The sequence below is a fragment of the Trifolium pratense genome, linkage group LG7 (genome assembly GCF_020283565.1).
Source record: "Trifolium pratense cultivar HEN17-A07 linkage group LG7, ARS_RC_1.1, whole genome shotgun sequence".
NCBI classification, from domain to species: domain Eukaryota; kingdom Viridiplantae; phylum Streptophyta; class Magnoliopsida; order Fabales; family Fabaceae; genus Trifolium; species Trifolium pratense.
The window spans coordinates 37,439,790-37,451,404 of NC_060065.1; the positions used below are offsets into that span (position 1 = coordinate 37,439,790).

The following is an 11,615-nucleotide window of genomic DNA, read 5'->3' on the forward strand; positions in this document are numbered from 1 at the left end:
TCCAAATGCACCAAGTAGTGGCTAACCAAATCAAGTGCTGGACACGATTACCTTTCTTTGATTTAACCATGTTCCCAAAATAAAGAAAATGATTCCAACCTTCCAAACCTTGCGGCAGATATTGTCCTAACCATCCAAACACCTTTTCCCATACACCTTTAATAACATGACAATGGAAAAAGAGGTGGGAGCAATTTTCACTATCCAGAAAACAGAAAATGCAAGAAAGATATGTGAAGTGGATAAAATACCTCTATGATGCAAAGCTGCCCCACTACTACAATTTTGAGTTATTATAGCGCCAATTTAATAGCGCTTTTTTAAAAAGCGCTCTTAAAAGGTAAGACGGAGCCCCTATAATAGCACTTTAAGAAGAAACGCTATTAAAGCCTGGAATTTAAGGACGATATAACAACGCTTTTGTTAAAAGCGCTATCATAATTACGAATGCGGAACATTATTATAGCTCTTTAGGAGAAGCGCTATTAAATTTGATAGCCTATAATAGCAGTTTTGACAAAAGCGCTATAATAAAAAGAATTAAAAAATAGAAATTCGCTACTAGTGAGTGTCGAACCTTTGACCTCTTGGTAGTTTTTTTTTTTTTTTGTTAGAAATAGGAAAGAATAAAATAAAACAAAAATAAATTAAATACATCTTCAGATTTCACGATGGACCTCCATCTTCTTTCCGTTGAACTCCATCTCGTTTCAACCCAGCACCTCAATCTCCATTGAACCCTAAATCCTTAGTTCCTTTGTTTCGACTCAATACCTCCAGAAAGAACCCACCGTTGAACCCTAAATTCTTGCTATGAATACCTCTGTTTCCCTCACGCCCTTCTTTTATCGTATATGTTTTAGGTTGTTACGCGAAAGGCAAAGAATCAACATACCTGGAAAGGCTAGCTTTGGGGAAATTCGTGTTGCTTTGCAGGTGCTCAAAGTAATTTCAATTTCTCTATGTAATTTAATTTTTAAGATTAAACTCTTGTGGGATTTTTTTAATTAATTTTTAATGGTTTTTTTAGGAATAGGGTTTATCTGTATGCAGGCCAAAATGGTTGAATTAACTTTAAAGTTCCACAAAACAAGATGGTTAGTGTGAATTTTACTAAGTCTATTTTGTTTTATTGTTGTTGTGTTTGTTTTTGAAGAAGCATTATCTTAGTTAGTGTCAACCTTAATGGGTTGGAATTAATTTTGATCCTTGTTGTGGTGGTTGTTTTTGAAGAAGCATTATCTTAGTGTAAATTTTATTCAGTTGGAATTGAATTTGACCCTTGTTTCCCTTTGATCCTAAGTGCTTTATCTGTTGGAATTTTAGTTGTGTTTTTGTTATATAGTTATTATCTACAAAAATTGTGTGAATCTCTGTAAACCTTGGAAAAAATATGTTTTGAGAGTTTAACGGACAAGAGCAAGCTCGATGGGCAGCCAGAATTGTTTATCTGATTCCACATCATTCTTGACAAGACATAACACTCTAACCATTGTTGACAATGGTATTGGCATGACCAAGGCTGGTTGGATGAGATATTTTCAGCATACAACTTAAATTTTGTTTTATTTTAATGTAGGATTTTTAATTTAATCATTTCTAATGTTTCTTATGGGTTACTTATGTTGATTCTTGTAGATTTGGTCAACAACTCTGGTATAATTGCACCTAGCCGGCGTCGTTATTTCATACCATAACTTGTAGGTCACGTGTTACATTGATCTATAATTTGTAGTTTTTCTTGTCTTAGAATTTCACTTTTATTTGAAAAACGGAAGAAAATGTTCATCTTGATCTTTCAAATGCAAGCAGAATTGATATGCAAAAACATGGTTGGGAAGAACCTACAATTGATTCAAAGCAACAGTGAAGAAAAGGAGGACCTGGTATCTGTTCAAGAATATGTAGAAGCTAAGGAAGCTATTCTAACCTGATCAACTGATGCAAATGAGGTAATTGATGTAAAATTTGCAATAGTTAATAATCTGGTATCGAATTATAACAAATGAGTTCCCTCTTGCTAGTTGGTTACGTTTATACTTCTATGGTTTTTTTTCTTTCATCATATTCATGCATATATAATTCAAAAACTGAGCATAGAAGATGCATTCAGCAGAAGAGAGGTTCTCTTCAAATCTTTCTCACTTTTGGTCGATGATAATAATATGTTGCAGTCTGATAAAATTCATTATTTATGGATGATAATTTGAAATGAACTATATGATACTCCATCATCATTTTTTCTTTTTCTGCACTTGGCCTCAATTGATACAATGTATTGATCCCTTGGAGGTTTACACAATTGTTCTGTATTTATAAGTTTAGTTTTTACGATTTTATGGTGGTATTTATAAGGTCTACATTGTGATTGTTGTCAGAACTCAAAACCAATTCTTATGTAGCTTGTGCTTCCAAGTTTGTTGCGTAGAGGTATTTAACCTCCGATTGTTTTTGATTTTGATTTTACATGAATAAATATCTCCATCTTTCATCTATTTTCATATATGTCTACGTTTTCTATTGTGTTGCTGGTTGTTGGTAGCGACCGCTTTCTTCTCCTTTTGCTGATCTGGTGTGATGCGCTTCTATTGTTAATTCGGTCTGTGGTATAGCACTGTGTGCTAATTATGCTAGTGTTATTCTAGTATTTTAGCTTTTGGGTTGTTTTTCTACTATCTAGTGAACTTTTTAGAGTAAATTCCATTGATTTTCTCAATTTCTTTTATAAAAATGAAAGAAGCAGCTGCCTTAATTTATTTATCTATTTTTGTGTAGCCCTCGTGAGCTTTGGAAAGGTTACTCCAGAACATAAGCAAGAAGTTGAGAAGTTTGAGTTGATAATATATTCATAGAATGAATTTTTAGAAGTGGCGAGTTATCAATTTTTCATATTATTACTCTTTTTCCTTCTATCTAGTGTAATTTGTCATGAAAGAAACTACTATATTACTTGGCACGTATCTATCTGCAATTACTCTAACACAAAATATTTGATACACTAGCATTCATATATTAGAACTACTGGTGATCCCAAGGTAGTATTGATATCCAATTAGAGAATTATTACACTCTTAGATGGAACTACTAGATTGTTGCAATGAACAAGTAGTTTTTCTTTTATCACTTCTTTTTCTTGCATTTGTATGAACATACAAGGGACTCCTAAAAATCCTACGTCTTTTCATTTATGCAAACATCTTGGTCTTCTAATATGAATGGTCCTTAGTGTTGTCAAATGTGTATCGCAAATAGCAGTTTGGTCAAATTCTGCCACACAGCAATGTTATAGCTATTGTTTGACATCATTTTGTAAAATAACTTATCCTGAGCACAAGATATTGATTGTATTGAGTATATTCTTAATTTTTCAGGGACTTCTTGAAAACATGAGAGGTACTGCTGACTTGGTTTGGAAAATGGCAGAGGAGTGTGCTTAGGTTAATTTTAGTTTCATTGCTTTGGTGTTTTGAACTCATCAGCTGGTTGCAGGAAATGGTATGCTGGGAGCTTATTGTACTTAACACCTTTATATATTCAGCTAGCTTCTTGAGATCATAGAACCTTTGTATTAGCATTAGCATAAGTTTGTTTTGGTGGTGAGAGTTATATGTACTTAGCTTCTTGAATATTGTTTCAGCCCACATAAATCTTGTATATTATTCATGTTATATATTGGAAATATTACTTTTTTGTCCTCTATAAAGTTTTCATTTTATTAGAGCTTGTGTGGTACAACACTATTTTTAAAAAAAAATTTGATAATATATATTTTGAAAGTATATATATATATATATATTGGTACTATATATTTTAAAAGTTCAAGAGCAAGTTGTCAAACAAAAAAAAAGTGCAATTTATTGTTTAAAAAAAAGGGTCAGGATTAGTAAAAAAAAAAAAAACAATACAGGACATACAATAGCGTTTTTTACACGAGCGCTGTTAAATGTTAGCCCAGACAACGAATTATAATTGCGTTTTATAAACGCGGGCGCTATTATAGATTATATATAACAGCGCTTTTACAAAAAAGCGCTATCGAAACTCGTCTCCGAAAACGTCTTTGGTCGCGCGCAGGACGATACAAGATCGCGTTTTGGAAAACCCGATATTAAAAGTACATATTTGATAGCGTTTTAAAACGCTATTATAGGCACCCAGACCTATAATAGCGGATTCAGTCATAGCGTTTTTAAGCGATGTTAAAAGTTAAAAAAAATGCTATTAAACACCTATTTTTGTAGTAGTGCCTTGTGGTTGTGGGTAATTTCTGTAATAATAATCTCCATCCAAAAATGCTAACCTTAGAAGGAATATCGTTCTTCCAAAGATTCTCAACAGCCCCCAATACATTTGAATCCACGGTAATAGAATTTCGTGATTGAAGCAACAAAGTATAGCAGGATTTTACGAAAAAAAGACCAATGGAACCCGACATCCATCTCCACTTATCATCTCTATTCGGTTGTATAGAAAAACCAGTTATCAAATTTTGGAGTTCAAGAAGTTGTTGTTGTTGTTCGTTGTCTGATAGAGTAGCACGCCACTGCCATGACCCCACGAGGAATTCGCCATTCCAAAGCAACCTATCCGCAATCATAACTTCTTGGTTTGCTTCTTTAATGAAGAGATTAGGAAATAATACACTAAAAGAATGATTAATTACCGAACCATTTAAACTTCCAAAAGCCAATGTTCTTACCATTGCCAACACAACAACCCACATTTGACATAAAATAGTCGACCTCCCCCTCCCTTGCCGTGCCAATAACATCTTTCCACCAAATTGATTCCTTATTGTCATTCACCGAAAGTACCCTGCTCAATAATAATTTGAAGTATGATTTTTTATGTTTTTCTTGAAATAAATTTCATAAGAAGATGTAAAAAGAATTTTTATTGGTTATTAATTATGGGGAATAGAAGAGAGGAAGTAAATTAAATGCTATTTGCATTAAATTTGATGAGAATAAGTTTCATATTATTATATTTAACGTGAAGTTTATAAAAAAAAAATCATACTTTTAATCCAATTGTTTAAGTATATCCACATGTGTGTTACTCGAGGACGAACAACAGTTTAAGTGTGGGGTTGTGATGACAGTCAATTATATGTTATTTTTAGTAGCAAATTAGAGTAGTTTTAATAGCAGTTGAAGCCCAAAAGCAAGCAAATACTTGGAAAAGTGAAGTTACTTGACACAGAAGCAATAAAAGTGGAAAAATCAGCAAAGAGGGAAAAAATGTAATAAAGCAGCGCAGCCGTCGTACCCACATGTCTAAGTATACCCACAGGTCTAAGTGGAAAAAATGTTGTTTTTTAAAATTATTTTTTGAATCAATCCTAAATTTATTGTCTTATTTTTATACAATTAACTTCTTTTTCTTCAAACTTATTTAAATTAATAGAGCAATATCTATTATTTAAATTAGGCAAAAAAAAATTGACAAAATTGAATTACAATCATTTATCTTCATAAATGTACACAAATTAGTCCTGTATCTTTTTTTTTCCACAAAAGTCCTTTACTTTTATAAATATGTGCACGAGATATTCAGTTATCTTATTCATTTGTAACATAACGAAGACTTTGAAAAATAAGATGCGAAGGATTTGAAACATTTCATTAAACCTAAAAAAAAGCATTTGATAAATTTAGAGTTTAACGAGGATTCAAAATTTCAATTTTAGAGTTTAGAGGAAGATTAATGCAAATAAAACACATTGGTTCAAACAATTTTGAGGTGTATTTGAATGTATTTTGTTATAAATTAGTGAAGAAGATGACTTAATGTATTCATCCTATTTCATATAGATATTTGAAGGGATATTTTGAAAAATAACTTTAAAAACATGTTATCAATATTAAATATATTTTTGGTCCATATAAAATGGGGTTCTTTTAACTTTAGTCTCTACTTAATTTTAATTATATTTTTAGTCCCTGCAAAATTTTATTTGTACGTAGCTTTTTTTGGATTACCATGATTTGTACATAGTTTTAGTCCCTACTAAAATTATTAAATTTGTTTAATTATCATTAAACTCTTAAATTTTTTAATAATATTTTAGACATGTTTAAAATATCATATAAAGTTTATTTACTAAAATTTAAACTTTTTTAACATGATATGAATTAAATATGAATTTTTTAAACGACAAAAGTTTAAGATAAAAGTAACAAAAATTATGACCTAGAAATCAAATTTTAAGTTTATTTTTTATGGATGAACTTTTTATGATGTTCTAAACATGCTTGCGAAAAAATCATTCAAAAATAAACATCGAATTAACAATAGGGACTAAACTGAGTGCCTGATAATTTTTTAGGGTTTAAAAATTTAATAAAAATTAAGTAGGACTAAACTAAAAAGGTCGCCATTTTTTTTGGTAAAGTAATCTAGTGGCTAGAAATTCCATCTTAAATATGAATAAGTGGAGTATCCGGGGTTCGAACTCTGTCTCCTACATATATAGTGTGATGTCCCTACTAACTGAGTTAAGTTTACCGAGACAAATGTCCTTTATATACAGTGTGATGTCTCTACCAACAAGTTAAACTCACCGAGACAAATATCGCTATTTTACAGGGATAAAAAACATATTTAATCCATAATTTAATTGAACTTCAACATACGTGTGAATTTATTTATATTTGGTACATAGTGTGTAAAAAAAAAAAAAATTTTAAAAATTAATCCAAATATTATTAAAAAAATGATAAAGATTAGTAAAAAAACAAATGATAAAGAAATAAATCCAAACCGAACGGTTACTAGTTAGTGTTTAGGTCAGTGCAGTTGTTGGTTTGTTCATAAAACACAGTCACAGAGTAAGCTTCAAAACCCTCATTGAAGGCGAATTCAATTTCTTCAACTGGTAAAGCCACTAATTTTGTGAATTCATTTTGTGTTTTTTCTTCTGTTCTAATAATGTTATAGTGTGTGTGGCCATACTATAAAACAAATAAATCTTCTTAATTTCATTTTAGACAATCAGCCTTTAATTATTCTGCTTTTGCTTTTATCAGTTTTATATGCTTAAATGATCTGTGTGAATTTGGGGACTAAGTGGAATGCAAAATTGTGTAATTATTGTTTTCATGAAATTTAACTTGAAGGTGAAGACTACGGTCTGTTTGGATTGACTTATTGGTATAAACACTTGTGAGATTATTTGGCAGAGTTTATGAAATTAACTTATGACATAGGTGTGTGTATGTTGTTTTTAGTTATATTCCGTTTGGATCGACTTATTTTTGAACTTATGCGGAACAACTTATGCAAATAAATAAGCTTTTATGTATTATTATAACTTTTTAAAGATAGTTTATGAGAAAACAGCTTATAAAGATACAATTTTTGTTAGTGAAAACTTATGAATTAACATAAAAGTTTATGTATTTGCATAAACTATTTTCATAAGCTCAAAAGTAAGCCAAGTCCAGACGGGCACATAATTTATACATAAGCACTTATACAATATACTTTGTAGCAACGATACTTCTGGTGGAAGGCATGTCTGGTGTGTAAGTGTTCAACACAATATCGAGACATGTGATACGTTCAATTTATTTATTTATTTTTTCCAATTTTCACCGGTGTTGACGTGTCAATTGTTCATAGCACTTATATGATAATCACTATAAGCCTTAATTTAAGCTGTTTATTTAAATAGGTTTGGTGTATGCTCTCACAACACACATCCCAAATGTAATTGGTTTATTCCTTTTGTGGATGACATATAGTTGTTCTTTTTTACTAGGTTGAAGAATTTGAAAACTTTCAAGATGTTGGCTAGTCATCCTGAAAAACGAATATCATTCAATCGATTAATTCGTAACGGCGATTTGGTTATTGTTTATGAAAGACATGACAATATGAAGGCTGTAACGGTGTCTGAGGGTTCGGTCTTGCAGAACCGTTTTGGTGTTTTTAAACATTCAGATTGGATTGGAAAGCCTTTTGGGTCTAAAGTATTCAGCAGTAAGGGTGGTTTTGTTTACTTGTTAGCTCCCACACCAGAATTATGGACTCTGGTGTTAAGTCATAGGACTCAAATTCTCTATATTGCGGATATTAGTTTTGTTATAATGTACTTGGAGATTGTTCCTGGTTGTTTGGTTCTTGAATCTGGAACTGGAAGTGGGTCTTTAACTACTTCACTTGCTAGGGCAGTTGCACCTACAGGACATGTCTACACATTCGATTTTCATGAACAAAGATCTGCATCAGCTAGGTAACATTTGTGTTATTTTGGAACTGGAAGTGGATCTTTAACTACTTCACTTGCTTGGGTTATTTTGAATGATTTAATTTTGGTACATTGTGAATAAAGCCAACATACACACACATAAGCACTTATACAATATATTTTATAGCACTTTCATGGTATTGGTAAATTATAAAAGTTTGACTTTCAAGTATCAATACTATTGCCTAAGAAGCTTAACTCTTCAAATGTTGTCTCAACAGATAATTATAGTGCAGTGTCAAACTTTACACCAATAGTCATTCATATTTAAACTTATGTTTTATTAGCTTATTGTTGGGTTTATGCTTATGAAATTGCTAGGTTAATGTTAGATGAATAAATACTCCATTATTCAAAATGTCAGTTCTTCTGTTCTGTACAAGTTGATATACAATAGTATACTAATTCTGTAGTCATATAAGTGCTTCACTCAATAGGATTTAAACTTCTTGGATGTCTGAAAAATAATAATCTTGAAACCAGTTAATGATTACACTCTCGACCTTACTTTGTTTTTGTTTTATTGACATGAGTTATGTAGGGTAAGGTAGAAAGTTGAATAAATTTTTAAGTCATGTATTTACTTGATTTTTAAACTATTTGCAGGGATGATTTTGAGAGAACAGGTTTAAGTAACTTGATCAGTTGTGGAGTTAGGGACATTCAGGGCGAGGGATTTCCTGATGAATTTACTGGCTTGGCTGATTCTGTATTTTTGGATCTACCTCAACCTTGGTCGGCTATTCCTTCAGCTGCAAAAATGCTTAAACAAGATGGCACATTGTGCTCGTTCTCTCCATGCGTTGAGCAAGTTCAACGATCATGTGATGTACTTCAGTCCCGCTTCACAGGTACTTTTAGGACCTGTTTACTATCTAACAACATTTCATTTTTACTTTCATGAGGGTAGATGGAATGACATTTGAAGCAAACTAGAGAGAATATGGAAGCAAACCAGAGAGAATACATTTCCGAAAATACTGAAAACAATGTTTCGAAATTTTTCAGAATTTTGAAAAATATTCAATCTATTTTTAAATACACTTTCATAATCTATTTTTGCAAGTGGTCCAGCGTATAATTCAAATTGTTCCCTTATTCCTCCACAGTCCCCGTTTGTTCGAGACTTGGTAACAATTCACAAGGGCTCTGAAGTATGGTTGGTTGAAACCTTTGTATATGATTGCTTCTTTCAAATCCTCTCAAATAAGATTTTTTGCACTAAATTCCCACCATTGATACCATGTAAGGGCCTTGCCTTCCATGGCAATCATAGCGGCTTGAATTTTATCATTGTCGCCTACACCCTTCAATTCAAAATATCGTTCCACTCTACTTGTCCAACCAAATGCATCCTCTCCATCAAATATTAGGATCATTAAACTTGCCCATTTCTGTTTGTGGCCAGTTTTGAAATCCTCTCTTAAGCCACTTCCATCACCATTTCCAGAATAATTTCCTCCACGGAATTTATCATGTTCATTATGCAGTGTCATGCCTCTGACTGTTTCCAGCAATTCCTCAATCCTTCTCCACGATTCAAACTTCTCTGCCTCTAGAAGTCATCGCATCTCCTGAATTTCCTCACGTGCGGCCATGTATCCTTCATAGGCACGTTCTAAAAATTCAATTCTTGCCTCTATTCTGCACCACCATTAACCGCTACCCTGATCAGATTTCAGAATTGCAATAGATACTTCTTAAAAAAAATTGCAATAGATAACTGTCTGGATCAACTGCTTTCTGATATCAGTGTTAGAATCGGTTCCGATTCTTCTTTTCTACGCTTAATTTACTGGATAATTACATGCGGATTTATTGATGAAACTCTGTAAATAAATTTTGAACAAAGTTGTGTTACAAAAGGAAAATACAGGGAAATACAGAAACTGCATGAAGAGATATAAAGGGAAAATAACTGCCCGCTAGGAGTTAGAGAGCCTAGAAACACCTAGATATCCCCTATTACCCGCTTCTATTCTATTTATTCTAACATAAAATACAACTATGTTAGACTGGACATTTATAACGGGCTTGCGCCTTAGATAAGTATGGTTAATAGTGGAGGCCTACTAACAAATTCTTTTGTGTATATTTTGCTTATGTGAAAGATATAAGGACATTTGAGGTACTGTTACGCACATATGAAATTCGAGAAGGGCAAATGGAAAGCTTTCGTGGAGATGACAATGGTTCTAATGGTTCTATTCCTTGCAAGAGGAGACAATGTTCAGATGGAAACTATGTTCTCAGCAATCCAACGTCGTCTTCTGTAATGGTTAGACCTTGTGGTGAAGCTCGAGGTCACACCGGCTATTTGACATTTGCAAGACTTAAATGCTTTACATGACAAGTGCTGCTATCATGTCCTTCATTTTTTGTAGTAGAGGAAAAACTTAGTATTTTTTGTATCTTTTCAATTTTGAGCATCATGCAAGAAATTGTTGTTCGTTATAATCATCAATTTTGATAGGAATATTTTGTATGTCATATGTGTTTGGCTACAAATATACCTGAGAAAGTACTAAATAGCGTGGAAGTTATTTGCACAAATTATATGTGACATTTCACAATTAATTTTATTCATTTGCCATGTATTCTTACCAGCAGTGTGATTGATTTATGTTATTAGCAGTTTCTTGGTACTGAAATTTCTATACTTTGTTCACATTACAAAGTCAGTGCATTGGAGGCTTTGTTTACAAAGTCACATGAACTAACGTTGCAGGCAAAATTACATCGGATTCGAATGTCCTTTAACTTAATTTAAAGTTTTAGACTCATTTTTCTTATTTTTTAAAGTTGATCATTTGAATTTCAAAATGTTAACAGTCTTCTTTTTTATGTTTTCTCTTCCGACCCGCGATTCTTTTATAGCCCCAATATTCCAATTTTGCATTCGGTTCGTAGAAACCGAATTTTTTCTAGTGCAAATTCAGAGTAAATTTCGGTTTTTAGAAACCAAATTTTTTTTTCAAGGCAAAAAAAAAAATTCAGTTTCTAGAAACCGAAGTTTTCTACAAGGGCAAAATTAGAAATTTAGGAGTATAAAAAAAACACGGGGGGTCGGAAGAGAAAACATCCTTCTTTTTCTCTTCCGAGTTTCCGTGAAGCCCCATATTAAAAAGTCTATGTGATGATTCAGTGTTGATGTGTTCATTACAAAGCTTACATGATCACTATAAGAGAAATTAAAGGGAATATAACAAAGCTTTTCATTTCATTGAAGATTGTAGTTTTACAATTCTGTTTACAAAGTGATACGTGGGGTTCTATTTACAAAGATTACAATGCTTAGTTAATTGATCTTTCTTTGTATACTCTAATATCCCCCTTACAAACTCAAGGTGGTGGAAGAAATGAA

General features: G+C 32.2%; 1 protein-coding gene and 1 long non-coding RNA gene across 4 annotated transcripts; both read left to right on the plus strand.

The window, feature by feature from the left end:
- Nucleotides 1-665: 665 nt before the first annotated feature.
- On the plus strand, nucleotides 666-3,718 carry LOC123898396. 3 transcript variants are annotated; one of them, XR_006805311.1, is made up of 5 exons: nucleotides 666-945; nucleotides 1,031-1,097; nucleotides 1,639-1,700; nucleotides 1,813-1,952; nucleotides 3,372-3,718. It is a non-coding gene; the product is annotated as an uncharacterized LOC123898396 (long non-coding RNA). The 3 variants fall into 3 exon arrangements; XR_006805312.1 differs by having other exon boundaries at nucleotides 666-936; XR_006805313.1 differs by having other exon boundaries at nucleotides 666-936; nucleotides 1,037-1,097.
- Nucleotides 3,719-6,773: 3,055 nt separating this feature from the next.
- Nucleotides 6,774-10,896, plus strand: LOC123900109 (tRNA (adenine(58)-N(1))-methyltransferase catalytic subunit TRMT61A-like). Its single transcript, XM_045951428.1, has 4 exons — nucleotides 6,774-6,877; nucleotides 7,763-8,236; nucleotides 8,858-9,102; nucleotides 10,363-10,896. The coding sequence occupies exons 2-4, from the start codon at nucleotides 7,788-7,790 to the stop codon at nucleotides 10,599-10,601; spliced, it is 933 nt and encodes a 310-aa protein (XP_045807384.1). The 5' UTR covers nucleotides 6,774-6,877; nucleotides 7,763-7,787; the 3' UTR covers nucleotides 10,602-10,896.
- Nucleotides 10,897-11,615: the final 719 nt, after the last annotated feature.

Coding starts and splice junctions, on each gene's coding strand:
- LOC123900109 (XM_045951428.1), top strand. CDS start 7,788: ATGTTGGCTAGTCATCCTGAAAAACGAATATCATTCAATCGATTAATT. Junction 8,237..8,857: donor CAAAGATCTGCATCAGCTAG/GTAACATTTGTG, acceptor AACTATTTGCAG/GGATGATTTTGAGAGAACAG. Junction 9,103..10,362: donor ACTTCAGTCCCGCTTCACAG/GTACTTTTAGGA, acceptor CTTATGTGAAAG/ATATAAGGACATTTGAGGTA.